This window comes from Ranitomeya variabilis, chromosome 1, assembly GCF_051348905.1.
Source record: "Ranitomeya variabilis isolate aRanVar5 chromosome 1, aRanVar5.hap1, whole genome shotgun sequence".
Classification (NCBI taxonomy): Eukaryota; Metazoa; Chordata; class Amphibia; order Anura; family Dendrobatidae; genus Ranitomeya; species Ranitomeya variabilis.
The window spans coordinates 1,099,755,602-1,099,771,945 of record NC_135232.1 but is presented as its reverse complement, the minus strand read 5'-3'; the positions used below and the strand labels follow the sequence as shown (position 1 = coordinate 1,099,771,945).

Sequence of the window (16,344 nt, the reverse complement as noted above, 5' to 3'; positions counted from 1 at the left end):
TGTTTGGATAGGTGTTTGGATAGGCTAAGTGTTTGCAGTACTGTACTGTTATTATGGTACAGTACTGTATGAACGTATGATCCAACTTACATCGAAATTCGGTTTACAACGCCGTGTAAGAACGGATCAACGTCGTAAGTCGAGGACTACCTGGTAATGTGTTCAATAGCTTGGAGGCATCTTGTATAAAGACTCCCTCTCCCTTAGGGAGTCGCCAAGCCATGAGATAAGTCATTAGGTAGTTGGTGTTCTACCAGTGAAGTTGTGAGGTCCTCTGGTCCCAGTGCAGCCAGTGTCCTGTGCCTAAATCCCTGATGCCCCTGCGGCCAGTATCCTGGACCTGAACCCCTGGTCCTGCTGCGGCCAGGGCTTGAACATTGCCCCTGGTCCCAGTGTGGCCAATGCCCAAAATCCTAGTGACAAATTCCCTTTATTAATGGACACCAAGTATAGGATCTCTCCTTGACACTGTTCCTATGATCCTTTCCCTTCCTGTTGTCAGAGGTTGGCACACTGACCAGAGAGAAAGCTGAGCAGAGGAAAGCCACCACAACCTCTTATTTGCCATCTATGTGAATGACGCCTTCTTGATTCCTACTGTTGAAACACTTAAGCATATGCCTTCATGTGGAAACATTTAAAGCGTCTGGTTGTTTTGTTGACCAAATGGTGTCTTTTGACTCGGTACCTACTGAGGAAAATGCCATTCCTGTAAGATAAGCACCAGTCCTACACTTGGGCATTACATTTAAGCCAACAACCGGTAATTAGGAAGGAGTTGATGAATGGTGAGAGACTGATTGTTAATTTTTAGAAGTTGCTGGATTGGTATAAGGTGGGGAAGTACCAGCCAAGAGTTAAAAAGAGAGTGGGTGATAGAGGGAGACGGTCATTTCTTAGGACTGGTGAGAAACTCATTTATAAAGGCGCAACAGACTGAGAAAACTAAGATTAGAGAAGAATGACCATGAAAAGCCCAAGACGACTCAAGTGATAGAATATAATCCTTCCATGTGTATAAAAGAGTAATGTACATGTACTTGGACGTTGCAACATGACAATGATCCAAAACACAAGGCCAAGCCGATCTGACATTGGCTGCAGCAGAACAAAGTGAAGGTTCTGGAGTGGCCATCTCAGTCTCCTGACCTCAATATGATTGAGCCACTCTGGGGAGATCTCAAGCCGCACAGTTCATGCTAGACAGCCCAGGAATTTGCAGGAACTGGAGGCTTTATGCCAAAAAGAGTGGGCAGCTTTACCATCTGAGAAAATAAAGACCCTCATCCACAACTTACACAAAAGACTTCAAGCTGTCATTGATGCTAGGGGGGGGGGCAATATACAGTATTAAGAAACGGGGTGTGTGAACTTTTGATCAGGGTTGTTCGGATGTTTTGGGTTGTTGTTATGATTTAAAAAGAGAAAACACAGTAGTTTGACGATAAATGGCTTCACCCAACCACTAACCATGAGTGGAGAAAAAGTTTTGGTGTTATCATGCATATTCTCTGAAAAAAGGCCAAGAAAGAAAAAATTCTGCCATGGTATGTAATCTTTTGGGCACAACTGTATATTAACAAGAGGTGTGTCAAACTAATGCACTGTGGTGGGGATTTTTATTCTGGCAGATGGTATTCCTTATTGAGCCTGGCTTCATTTCCCACCAAATTTTACGTCTGTATGCAATATCCATAAATATCCCTAAAAAAACATATGACAAAACAAATCTAAACACTACGAAGGTACTGGTACCAAAAATAGCACCAATACCACACCCAAGAGGAGTAGAGAGGCATACTCAGAACAGGAAAAGGATCCCAAGTATTTTCAGCCATCAGCGGCACCCCATTTTCGAAGTCAGCCTACGTTGCTGTTGAAATAACCCATACTCTTGTCTCACAGATCTCAACATCCATCTTGTTATGGTCCGAGGAGGTGTCCCTGATTCCCAACTCCAAGCAGAGCTCAGGAACAGACTCCGTCTACTGGAGAATGATAGCAAGGATGTGGCTGCAGTCTTCTGTGTAAGTTCTGACATTTGATGGAGGCTTCTACATCCTCCTTCCCAACGATTTGAAAAGATAGACACAATGACAGCTGCCACAACTGAAAATGTGCTCGGCACACGTATAATATACAGTAAGTAACTGAAATTAGGTTAGAAAAATGCTATCAGAAAGAAGGTCTATCTTTTTGCAGCCTTCACTTGTGCCTATATCTACAGCACTAGTTAAAGGGGAGCACAAAAAGTAATATTGATTTTCTCTATTTAAAAAAAATGATAGTTTTTCCTATATGGTTTAATTAAAAATTCCCTGCCCTTCTCTTTGTAATCTAGACCCGACCTGAAGCAGACCTAACTTGCGGGGGAGAGGCTGGTCTCTGCACGCCGGGTTATCTCTTTACAATGTGCACTGACAGTGCGCTCCCTTGCCAGCTCGTCACTTCTAATTAGAGCAAGCGAGGGAGTGCACTGTCACTGTGCACTGAGAAGCATATTGCATAGTAAGGAAGAAGCTCGTATTGAGCATATGTAGTAATTGACAACTGACACATGCGCAGTAAAGCAGGGACTATCCCAGCCCCAGCGAATGTCACTAATGATGCTTCATTTCAGGGTGAGATAGAGACTGTGGCAGTAACCACAGCCCCTGATGACATCCAGTTTGAATAACTCAACATGCACTGGGGATTCTTAAATGAAACATCATCAAAATGGAAATAGGTAAAAAAACAAACAGTTAGATTAGAGAGAGAAGGGTAAGGACTTTTTTTTTTTACATAAACCATATTAGAAAAACTATTATATTATTACAATAGAGTGATACTTAGGATGAAAATCTGTATCAGTTTTGGACCACCCCTATAATGCAGACTAGTAGATGTGAATGCAAAACATACAAATAAAAGATTACTTGGGAAATTTGAAGTTCAGAGACCAGCATCAAGAACTCCTTGTTATGGAGGGACATATAGGCTGCTGGTTGTAAGGAAAATGTCTGTAAGTGGAGAGGAGTTATTAGAATTAGAACTGTTCACATTAGTTATTCCAACCACAGAAAGCCATGGCAGCCTGTAAACGACTGTGCTGCTCAGAGAAGGGCAAGATAATGAAAACTACCTTACTAATATTCCATCCAAGCTTGGAATATGATATTAATAAATAGGATCATTTATCATCTATTTTTACACAGTTTTTCTTTTTTTAAATAAAGTCTATAATAAAATGTCTTGCTGTTTTTTAGGAGCTGTCGGCTCGACTGCTGTCTATTGAGAGTGATAAAGACTTAATAACTGTGACATTCAGAACGTTTGAGGAGATATGGAAATTTTCTACCTACTATTCCCTTGGTAAATGAAAAATGTTATGAATTTTTATTATGCAAATTAAGACAAAATAGTTTTGTATTTCTTGGATGTGATCCCTTTGGGTTTATGTGCATGGCAGTATTATGGGTCTGTAGGCACCTTTATTATTCTGTTGGGCTCTACTTAGCCTCTATTGTGGCTCCAACTAAAAAAAATAAATATGTTGAGGTTTTTCTTTGCTGAATTACTGTGTACACTCCTCAACATTGAAATTGCCACAGAAAGAAGGAAAAGTCGTGGAATTATGGAAATTACAGGATGGATAGATATGTTAAAGATATGCAAATGATGAAAAAATGGAGCATAGTTTTCAAAACATCTCGAGCACAGAAATCCCCGCACTTATACACCTTAGCTGATATCAGATGATTGTAGGAGGAATGTTTTGCTGCTCCCAATGAACTTGGGCAAATCATCAAGAGCCGCTACTGGCAGCTCCCTGTGCAATTGCCAACCAATAACATTCCAGGTGTGCTCGATGGAGGACAACTTCAGAGACACTGCAGGCAATGGTGGCACATTTAGGCCACACAGGTTGCTCATAGTAGTAAGAGCAACATGTCTCCTGACAGCTCCAGGGATCCAGGGACACTTTAGAGAAATGGTCGTACTACTGGTTCCATGATTGATCCATTCTGTACTGCAGTTTAAATTAGACGTCACATACCAAGCGTAAGACTTAAAGCAGTATCTACTCAACCACAAAGAAACCATTAGCACTACATTGGGCTACGAACAAGACGTCCAGCTTCAGATGTTCCATTGACTTCATGCCACCACTCTCAAAGGCTATCATGGTGCATGGATTGAAGGCGTATCCTCTTTATTGATGAGTCCCGCTTTTGTATTGGATGCAGTGATAGCCACAGATTGATCTGGAGACCATGAGGGTAACACAATGATTAAGCCTTCACAAGGGAACATCATACCAGTCTTACTCACGGGATTATGGTGCGGGGTGGCATAATGTACAGTAGCCGGACACCTCTAGTCTTCGTTCCAGGTTCACTGACAGATCGACATTATATTGACTGAGTGATGGAACTAGTGGTACGGACATTTCTACAAAGTGCCCCAGAAGTTGTTTTTTAACACCACCAGGCCACGTTTCTCATGCTACTATGAGAAGTCTACAAGCCTCAATGTGCTATCATGGCCTGCAGAGTCTCCGGACTTGTCTCCCATCGAGCATATATGGGACATCATTGGTTGGCAATTGCAAAGGAGCTGCCAGAAGGAGATCTTGAAGATTTGCCCCAAATACATTCAGTATGGCAGAACATCTTTCACACAGCCATTAGTAGCCTCATTGATACAGACGAAGCGTGTAAAAGTGTGGCACTCATACTGAATAAATCAAGATGTTTTGAAAATGTAGCTTCCATGTTTTCATCATTTGCATATCATTAACATTTTTATCCATCCTGTGATTTCCATAATTCTACAACTTTTCCATCTTTGGGTTGCAAGTTCATTGTTGAGGAATGTATACCAGTCCAACAAGAAAAATTTGTGCCTTGACGCATGATAAATTACAAATGTATTTGTCTGTAAGAAATATTGCATCTTCTAATATTGAGTTCACCATATCGTTTTTCGTAAAGTTGTTCTCCGGAAACAATAATTCTCACTATCTGCAGAATAGATGATAAATGTGTGATCGTTGTGGGTCTTGCTGCTTATACCCTCACCAGTCCTGAAAACAGGTGGCCCAAGGCTATCTGTATGAATGGAATGGTAGTGAGCATGTGCAATTACCTCTCCTATAGACAGTGAGAGAGCCGTGATTGCACATGCTCATTACATTTATCATTTATCTTGTGGGTATACATAATACATATAATATATGACGTTTATGGGGAAAAACTCACTTAAGTACTTATACACTTACTGTATTAGCGTCAGTTTCATAGAGTTCCAATGACCGAAGCTTATTGTGTACTTCCCAAAGAATCCAAAAGTAAGAATCAAGATAATACTGAAATACAATAGTAACTTTTTTATTCTTATATATTTTATATATATATATATATATATATAATTTATAAAATTTGTGCACTTGCTACCTTTCTAAGCTTGTTAAGTTTGGTTGTAGACATGTACATTAGTTTTTCGCACCTTTAAAAACATTCTCCCTTTTACTAAACTTGTCATATTTTCTTTTCTGGCTTCTATAAAATGCACCATTCAATTTTTGCTTTTTGCGTTATTTTTGTTTGGCAGCACAGAACAAAAACTTTCACTTCTCACATCACTCCAAATCCCCAATGGGGCTCATAATCTAATTTCTCTATTTCATACACACTAGGGCTGATTTTATAGGAAGTCAATAACTCAAGTCATTGCTATGCTTTTTGAAGTGTGGAAAGAAATTAGATCCATGGAAACATGCAACATCATACAATTTTTATGCAACTTTTGACCTTGTTGGACTTGGACCCAGTGTTGCAAAACAATAGCGCCAACCTATAGATCACCAAGGTGCACTAATGAATAATATTGTTGTGCAGCAGAGTGGGTCAGTGGTTAGCACTCATGCTTTGCAGAACTGGGATCCTGGGTTCAAATCCCAGCAAGAAGTTTGCATGTTCTCACTGTGCTTGCTCTGGTTCTCTGGTTTCCTCCCACACTCCACAGACATAATGATAAAGAGTTTAGATTGTGAGCCCCAATGGGGACAGTGATGACAATATCTGTAAAATGCTATGGAATATGATGGTGCTATATAAGTAAGCATAATATATTTTACTAGATGGTGGCCCGATTCTAACACATCGGGTATTCTAGAATATGTATGTAGTTTATTTATGAAGATTTTAGAATAATACATTGAATACATAGGATTCGGCCGGCCGCGACCAATTAGCGAAGCGTGGTTCAAATCCCACGCCAATTCGTGGCCGGACTGTGCCTGTCGCTGATTGTTTGCGGCCACGTAGTATATAGCACAGCCACGTAGTATATAACAGCCCACGTAGTAAATAGCACAGCCACGTAGTATATTGCACAGCCGCGTAGTATATTGCACAGCCACGTAGTATATAGCACAGCCCACAGAGTATATAGCACAGCCCACGGAGAACATAGCACAGCCACGTAGTATGTAACACAGCCCACGGATTATATAGCACAGCCACGTAGTATATAGCACAGCCCATGGAGTGTATAACAGCCCACATAGCATATAACACAACCACGTAGTTTATAACAGCCCACGTAGCATATAACACAGCTCACGTAGTATATAACAGCCCATGCACGCAGTATATAACACAGCCCACGTAGTGTGTAACACAGCCCACGTAGTGTATAACACAGCCCACATAGTGTATAACACAGGCCACGTAGTATATTGCACAGCCCACGTAGTAAATTGCACAGCCTCATGTAGTACATTGCACAGCCCACGTAATATATTGCACAGCCCACGTAGTATATTGCACAGCCCACGCAGTATATAGCACAACCCACGCAGTATATAGCACAGCCCACGCAGTATATAGCACAGCCCACGCAGTATATTGCACAGCCCAAGCAGTATATTGCACAGCCCACGTAGTATATTGCACAGCCCACGCAGTACATTGCACAGCCCACGTAGTATATTGCACAGCTCACGCAGTATATAGCAATGTGGGCATCATATCCCTGTTAAAAAAAAGAAATAAAATCAAAAATAGTTATATACTCACCTTCCATTGGCCCCGGATCCAGGCAAAGCGTTTACCGATGCTCCTCGCGCGCTCCGGTCCCAAGAGTGCATTGTGGTCTTGCGAGATGATGACGTAGCGGTCTCGCGAGACCACTACATCATCATCTCGCAAGACCGCAATGCATGGAGCGGTCACCGGAGCGTCGCGAGGAGCGGGAAAGGCCTGTTCCTGATCAGGGTGCCGACGGACGGTGAGTATATAACTATTTTTTATTTTTTTTATTATTGTTAACATTAGATCTTTTTACTATTGATGCCGCATAGGCAGCATCAATAGTAAAAAGTTGGTCACACAGAGTTAATAGCAGCGTTAACGGAGTGCGTTACACCGCGGCATAATGCGGTCCGTTACCACTGCCATTAACCCTGTGTGAGCGCTGACTGGGGGGGAGTATGGTGCGGGCACTGACTGTGGGGAGTAAGGAGCGGCCATTTTGCCGCCGGACTGTGCCCGTCGCTGATTGGTCTTGGCCGTTTTCAGGCGACCAATCAGCAACTTGGATTTCCATGACAGACAGAGGCCGCGACCAATGAATATCCGTGACAGGCAGACAGACAGACAGAAGGACAGACAGAAAGACGGAAGTGACCCTTAGACAATTATATAGTAGATTACAATCATAGTAAAGCTGCTCATTTTTCCTTACAGGATTCCTGGATCACTGCATGGAGAACATATTTTTAGACCAGTCTTTTTGGCTGACTTCTCCAGAAGAAGAAGATGTTGGAATTCAAGTCTTGTTAAATGAAGGGTCACTAAGTCTTATTTACAAAAGCCTTTTAATGGAGGAAGGTTGGTAAGATTTTTCAGGATGTAAACACCTTTGGGGACATTAATGACTGCATGTGTCACGGCTGTAACTTGCATTTCTCCTCAGTGCCACCCTACTCATCGTGGTCACTGCTCTGCTTCTCCTCGTGTCAGGCCGTCTTGCTGGGTTTGCCTCTTGCAGCACTCCTCAGCACTGTTGCATCTGCATGTGTTTCCATTTGGCTTTAAGGGTGTGTGGCCGGTCTCTGCAGCAATTCATTCCTGCTGTGTCCTGCAAACATTAAGTTCCCTGCCCTATGCTGTGTCTATATTAGTCAGCTCCTCCCACCATTCCTTGCTCGAACATTAGTTTCTAGCCTGCTTGCACCTTTTTATGCATTATTCTGTCTCCCGTTATCGATCCGGCCTGTTTACCAGCTTTGTTTGACTTTCCCATAAATGACTTCAGCTTTGTATTGTGTACTCTTGCTGCCTGCTCCATTCCTTGGACCGTCCAACTATGCTTGTGTCTCGCCGCCCTCTACCTTATACCCATGCCTCTGACCATTGGCTCAGCTGCTGCAGTCCCGCAGGCTGCCCTGGAGTGGTGCCTGTTGTCTACGAGCAGCCCAGCCTATCTTCACCATTAGAGGCCCTTGTGAAGACCCAGTAGACATTTTATTACGCGCCTCCATAGTAATCCCGGCCCGTAGCACACTGAGTCCACACCCACCAGCGTTACAGCATGCATTTTAGTTTGTAAATCATTTTTACAATAGAATTTCATTAAAAGTGCTGAACATTGTCTTCTACATATTCTTAGTGTAACTACATAGCAGCAGTGTTGGACTACGGTGGCAAGGGCCCACTATTAACATTGAATCTAGGCCCCACAGTACAGCGACATTCAATAATTACCTGACTAGAGAACACAAATGTAATTATGCTTCTATGTAATATTAAACCTTTTAGTTTGTATAATGAATGATTAAATCAGTGTCTACTTGCACAAATCTTGCTGCAGGTCTTTTGTAGTCACTCGAGGATTTTTACCTCCTCAGGAACCTGGTGCCAACTGGTGATAACTTCCTCTTTTTTCTAAATAGTCTTCATTAAAAATGTTCCACCATTTTGCAGCTTTAGGGTGTCTGTATGTCCGTTATGTAACTGAATGCTTTTGCACAAATGCTTCAGCTTCTGATGACTTTCTGCTTTACCATGCCTTAGAAATACCTGCAGGATGGGGTTGGATTTGTATACTGATCTGCAGTGGATGAGGGTTGAAGTATAGGTAATAGGTGATGACAAAAGAGGAAAGCGCATGAAGAGGAAATATGTGCAGGATGGAAGCTGTGCTGATTATACAAGTTGATCAACACTGCAGCAATCTGGATTCACACAGACTTCATCCAGCCTAAATTACCGGGAGAGACGCTCAAAGAAGAAAACTGAAACTTGATTTCAAAGATGTTTATAGCCTTTAAAGGTCAATGCAATGCTCTCTGTAGCATTTGCACATTGTTGGCAGCGCATCCCCATCCCTTGTTTATACCGAGGAAGCTGATCCTGAGAACGAATATTTTAGGGCCCTTATAAATTATCCAATCTACCAATAAATAAGCATTTTTATAAATTGTTGGTCGATCAGTAAAATGTGTAAATGGCCAATGATCGGGACTGAACATTGGGCAGATTATCAGCCATTGTAAATGGGGGTGAGTGATCTCTGTAATTATCGAGGTGGACGTTTTCCGCTTGACCTCTTTCTTGTCTCCTGCACTTTTGTGTGATCTGCCAATAGAAGTGCAGGAAAGAAAGTAATAACTAGTTTGTATTTCTTTCATACAAAATGTGGAACTTTTTTTTTCTTTCACACAAGCACTAACTACTATTAAACCAGCCAGTATAGGCAAGAATTATAATGTGGATATGTAGAAAAAGTGATCTGACCTTGCATATTAAACCTCTCGTTACATAGGGATGTACTTTGTCCTCTGTTCTGACAACTCTATACAGCAGGCTGTGGTTGTCGATGGTACTGTGCAGATAATTCAGACCAGTGTTGCTGCTGATGGTCCAAGTACGGCTTGGACAGAGACGGATCCATTGAGCCCAAGGACTGTCACAGAGCCGCTTTGTCCATTCCATCAGTAGGTAGCTGCTTTTTTCATTCATTCATTTAATTCTAAAATATTCATAAATGTTGAATTCTACCCATCTATACTGTTTAATTGAGTTACAGTTATACAAAGCACCTTATGCAGGGGTGTATCTGGGGGTTAACAGGGTAACTGGCTCCTCGGGGGTGGGGTAATTATGTGCCGCTTTGTCTTGGATCGCTTATTTAGATACAAGGCTAATCTTCTAAATTTAACCTCATGGTAAAGCAAAGCTTAGCTAAGGCAATGACTTTGAAGCTCTTTTTTTGATAATTTTTTAGGTGGTTCCTGAAAACAAATGTAAATTCTGACCTAATGGACAAAGCTGATTCTGGGTCAGGAAATCAGACTGGTAAGTTGATAGAATATGACTTTTGTCTGAATAGCTGCTTATTGTAATTGACTTAACGCTAATGTAGTAAGTTTGCAAGTTATTCATTATTCACAGGGTAGGGGACATCTTACTGGGAGGTTGAGCATGCGCACCTCTGCCCCATTCATCGTCTATAGGGCTGTGATATGCTGTCTCCAGCAGTCCCATAGACAGTGAATGGAGGAGCGGTGCGCATGCTTGTCCTCCGCTCCATTCAGATCGGGTGCCATTCTTGGGATCATTGGGAGTTCTGTCATGATCTCCATGGCCAGAGAACTAGCATAAGCCTCTATAGGAACAAGCTCTTGGAAGATGTAACTATACTGACCATGAACTAAACCTACCGCATCATCTAGAAGTAGCCAGGTAGCATGTCCTACTTTTTATCCCTATATGCCCAGCGCCGGCCGGAGAACTAAATAATGCTAGCAGAGGGAAATATAAGACCTGACTCACCTCTAGAGAAATGCCCAAAAAGGAGACAGAGGCCCCCCACATATATTGGCGGTGATATGAGATGAAACAACAAACGCAGCAGGAAAATAGTTTTAGCAAATTTGAGGTCCGCTTTCTAGATAGCAGAAGACAGAAAGCATACTTTCATGGTCAGTAGAAAACCCTAACAAAACACATCCAGAAATTACTTTAGGACTCTGGCATTAACTCATAATACCAGAGTGGCAATTCCTGATCAACAAGAGCTTTCCAGACACAGTAACGAAACTGCAGCTGTGAACTGGAACCAAAATACAAAAACAAAACATGGACGAATGTCCAACTTATCTAGTAGATGTCTAGGAGCAGGAACAAGCACAGAGAGGCTTCTGATAACATTGTTGACCGGCAAGCATCTAACAGAGAAGCCAGGTTATATAGCGACACCCAGATCTAATCAGAACAGGTGAACAGGGAAGATGATGTCACAAGTTCAATTCCACCAGTAGCCACCGGGGGAGCCCAGAATCCAAATTCACAACAGTACCCCCCCCTCAAGGAGGGGGCACCGAACCCTCACCAGAACCACCAGGGCGATCAGGATGGGCCCTATGAAAGGCACGAACCAGATCAGAGGCATGAACATCAGATGCAGTGACCCAAGAATTATCCTCCTGGCCATATCCCTTCCACTTGACCAGATACTGGAGTCTCCGTCTGGAAACACGGGAGTCTAGGATTTTTTCCACAACGTACTCCAACTCACCCTCAACCAACACCGGAGCAGGAGGCTCAACGGAAGGCACAACCGGTGCCTCATACCTGCGCAATAACGACCGATGAAAAACGTTATGAATAGAAAAGGATGCAGGGAGGTCCAAACGGAAGGAAACAGGGTTAAGAATCTCCAATATTTTATACGGACCGATGAACCGAGGCTTAAACTTAGGAGATGAGACCCTCATAGGGACAAAACGAGAAGACAACCACACCAAATCTCCAACACAAAGCCGAGGACCAACACGACGGTGACGGTTGGCAAAAAGCTGAGTCTTCTCCTGGGACAACTTTAAATTGTCCATCACCTGCCCCCAGATATGATGCAATCTCTCCACCACCGCATCCACTCCAGGACAATCCGAGGATTCCATCTGACCGGAGGAAAATCGAGGATGGAACCCCGAATTACAGAAAAACGGGGAAACCAAGGTGGCAGAGCTGGCCCGATTATTGAGGGCGAACTCCGCCAATGGCAAAAAAGCAACCCAATCATCCTGGTCAGCAGACACAAAACACCTCAGATATGTCTCCAGGGTCTGATTAGTCCGCTCGGTCTGGCCATTAGTCTGAGGGTGAAAAGCAGACGAAAAAGACAAATCTATGCCCATCCTAGCACAAAATGCCCGCCAAAATCTAGACACAAATTGGGTTCCTCTGTCAGAAACGATATTCTCAGGAATACCATGCAAACGAACAACATTTTGAAAAAACAGGGGCACCAACTCGGAAGAAGAAGGCAATTTGGGCAGGGGAACCAAATGAACCATCTTAGAAAAACGGTCACACACCACCCAGATGACAGACATCTTCTGAGAAACAGGCAGATCTGAAATAAAATCCATCGAGATGTGTGTCCAAGGCCTCTTAGGAATAGGCAAGGGCAACAATAATCCACTAGCCCGAGAACAACAAGGCTTGGCCCGAGCACAAACGTCACAAGACTGCACAAAGCCTCGCACATCTCGTGACAGGGAAGGCCACCAGAAGGATCTTGCCACCAAATCCCTGGTACCAAAAATTCCAGGATGACCTGCCAACGCAGAAGAATGCACCTCAGAGATGACTTTACTGGTCCAATCATCAGGAACAAACAGCCTATCAGGCGGACAACGATCCGGTCTATCCGCCTGAAACTCCTGCAAGGCCCGCCGCAGGTCTGGAGAAACGGCAGACAAGATAACTCCCTCCTTAAGAATACCTGTGGGGTCAGAGTTGCCAGGTGAATCAGGCTCAAAACTCCTAGAAAGGGCATCCGCCTTAACATTCTTAGAACCTGGTAGGTACGATACCACAAAATTAAACCGAGAAAAAAATAATGACCAGCGCGCCTGTCTAGGATTCAGGCGCCTGGCGGTCTCAAGATAAATCAAATTTTTGTGGTCAGTCAATACCACCACCTGATGTCTGGCCCCCTCGAGCCAATGGCGCCACTCCTCAAACGCCCACTTCATGGCCAAAAGCTCCCGATTCCCAACATCATAATTCCGCTCAGCGGGCGAAAATTTACGGGAAAAGAAGGCACAAGGCCTCATCACGGCGCAGTCAGAACTTTTCTGCGACAACACTGCCCCAGCTCCGATCTCAGAAGCGTCGACCTCAACCTGAAAAGGAAGAGTCACATCAGGCTGACGCAACACAGGGGCAGAAGAAAAACAGCGCTTAAGCTCCTGAAAGGCCTCCACAGCATCAGGGGACCAATTAGCAACATCAGCACCCTGTCTAGTCAAATCGGTCAATGGCTTAACGACATCCGAAAAACCAGAAATAAATCGACGATAAAAGTTGGCAAAGCCCAAAAATTTCTGAAGACTTTTAAGAGAAGAGGGCTGCGTCCAATCACAAATAGCTTGAACCTTAACAGGATCCATCTCAATGGAAGAGGGAGAAAAAATATATCCCAAAAAGGAAATTCTCTGAACCCCAAAAACGCACTTAGAACCCTTGACACACAGAGAATTAGACCGCAAAACCTGAAAAACCCTCTTAACTTGCCGGACATGAGAGTCCCAGTCATCCGAAAAAATCAGAATATCATCCAGATACACTATCATAAATTTATCCAAAAAATCGCGGAAAATATCATGCATAAAGGACTGGAAGACTGAAGGGGCATTAGAAAGACCAAAAGGCATCACCAAATACTCAAAGTGGCCCTCGGGCGTATTAAATGCGGTTTTCCACTCATCCCCCTGCCTGATCCGCACCAAATTATACGCCCCACGGAGATCAATCTTAGAGAACCACTTGGCCCCCTTTATGCGAGCAAACAAATCAGTCAGCAACGGCAATGGGTATTGATATTTAACCGTGATTTTATTCAAAAGCCGATAATCAATACATGGTCTCAAAGAGCCGTCTTTTTTTGACACAAAGAAAAAACCGGCTCCTAAGGGAGATGACGATGGACGAATATGTCCCTTTTCCAAGGACTCCTTTATATATTCTCGCATAGCAGTATGTTCAGGCACAGACAGATTAAATAAACGACCCTTTGGGTATTTACTACCCGGAATTAAATCTATAGCACAATCGCACTCACGGTGCGGAGGTAGTGAACCAAGCTTGGGTTCTTCAAAGACGTCACGATAGTCAGACAGGAACTCAGGGATTTCAGAGGGGATAGATGATGAAATGGACACCAAAGGTACGTCCCCATGAGTCCCCTTACATCCCCAGCTCAACACAGACATAGCTCTCCAGTCAAGGACTGGGTTGTGAGACTGCAGCCATGGCAATCCCAGCACCAAATCCTCATGTAGATTATACAGCACTAGAAAACGAATAGTCTCCTGGTGATCCGGATTAATACACATAGTCACTTGTGTCCAGTATTGTGGTTTATTATTAGCCAATGGGGTGGAGTCAATCCCCTTCAGAGGAATAAGAGTTTCCAAAGGCTCTAAATCATACCCACAACGATTGGCAAAGGACCAATCCATAAGACTCAAAGCGGCGCCAGAGTCGATATAGGCGTCAGTAGTAATAGATGACAAAGAGCAAATCAGGGTCACAGACAAAATAAATTTAGACTGTAAAGTGCCAATGGAAACAGATTTATCAAGCTTTTTAGTACGTTTAGAGCATGCTGATATAACATGAGTAGAATCCCCACAATAGAAACACAACCCATTTTTCCGTCTAAAATTCTGCCGCTCGCTTCTGGACAGAATTCTATCACACTGCATGCTTTCTGGCGTCTTCTCAGTGGACACCGCCAGATGGTGCACTGGTTTGCGCTCCCGCAGACGCCTATCGATCTGAATGGCCATTGTCATGGACTCATTCAGACCCGCAGGCACAGGGAACCCCACCATAACATCCTTAATGGCATCAGAGAGACCCTCTCTGAAAGTAGCCGCCAAGGCACACTCATTCCACTGAGTAAGCACAGACCATTTACGGAATCTTTGGCAGTAAATTTCAGCTTCATCTTGCCCCTGCGATAGGGACATCAAAGTTTTTTCTGCCTGAAGTTCCAAATGAGGTTCCTCATACAGCAAGCCCAAGGCCAAAAAAAACGCATCCACATTGCGCAACGCAGGATCCCCTGGTGCCAATGCAAAAGCCCAGTCTTGAGGATCGCCGCGGAGCAAGGAAATCACAATCCCAACCTGCTGTGCAGGGTCTCCAGCAGAACGAGATTTCAGGGACAAAAATAGCTTACAATTATTTCTAAAATTCTGAAAGCTAGATCTATTCCCTGAGAAGAATTCCGGCAAAGGAATTCTCGGCTCAGATACCGGAGCATGAATAATAAAATCTTGCAAATTTTGTACTTTCGTGGTGAGATTATTCAAACCTGCAGTTACACTCTGAAGATCCATTATTAACAGGTGAACACAAAGCCATTCAAAGATTATAAGGAGAGAGAAAAAAAAGAAAGACTGCAGCATAGACAGACTGGCAAGTGATCCAATTAAGAGCACAGAAAAAAAAAAAAAAAAAAAAACTCTCAGCAGACTTCTTATTTCTCTCCTTTCTCAGCCAAGGATTTTAACCCTTTAGTGGGCCGGTCAAACTGTCATGATCTCCATGGCCAGAGAACTAGCATAAGCCTCTATAGGAACAAGCTCTTGGAAGATGTAACTATACTGACCATGAACTAAACCTACCGCATCATCTAGAAGTAGCCAGGTAGCATGTCCTACTTTTTATCCCTATATGCCCAGCGCCGGCCGGAGAACTAAATAATGCTAGCAGAGGGAAATATAAGACCTGACTCACCTCTAGAGAAATGCCCAAAAAGGAGACAGAGGCCCCCCACATATATTGGCGGTGATATGAGATGAAACAACAAACGCAGCAGGAAAATAGTTTTAGCAAATTTGAGGTCCGCTTTCTAGATAGCAGAAGACAGAAAGCATACTTTCATGGTCAGTAGAAAACCCTAACAAAACACATCCAGAAATTACTTTAGGACTCTGGCATTAACTCATAATACCAGAGTGGCAATTCCTGATCAACAAGAGCTTTCCAGACACAGTAACGAAACTGCAGCTGTGAACTGGAACCAAAATACAAAAACAAAACATGGACGAATGTCCAACTTATCTAGTAGATGTCTAGGAGCAGGAACAAGCACAGAGAGGCTTCTGATAACATTGTTGACCGGCAAGCATCTAACAGAGAAGCCAGGTTATATAGCGACACCCAGATCTAATCAGAACAGGTGAACAGGGAAGATGATGTCACAAGTTCAATTCCACCAGTAGCCACCGGGGGAGCCCAGAATCCAAATTCACAACAGAGTTCACAGCAGTCA

The 16,344-nt window shown here is 43.3% G+C and overlaps 1 protein-coding gene across 6 annotated transcripts in view; it reads left to right on the top strand.

Annotated features, from left to right (window-relative positions):
* Window positions 1–16,344, top strand: part of SH3TC1 (SH3 domain and tetratricopeptide repeats 1) — a 68,797-nt gene that overhangs the window by 29,390 nt on the left and 23,063 nt on the right. For 5 of the 6 annotated variants that reach the window (XM_077280078.1, XM_077280076.1, XM_077280077.1 and 2 more), the window contains 5 exons: window positions 1,906–2,027; window positions 3,249–3,354; window positions 7,734–7,877; window positions 9,814–9,985; window positions 10,276–10,346. In XM_077280078.1, coding sequence (XP_077136193.1) covers window positions 1,906–2,027; window positions 3,249–3,354; window positions 7,734–7,877; window positions 9,814–9,985; window positions 10,276–10,346 — 615 coding nt within the window. Of the gene's footprint in view, window positions 1–1,905; window positions 2,028–3,248; window positions 3,355–7,733; window positions 7,882–9,813; window positions 9,986–10,275; window positions 10,347–16,344 lie in introns of those variants that run through there. The other variant, XM_077280082.1, reaches the window with a different exon arrangement.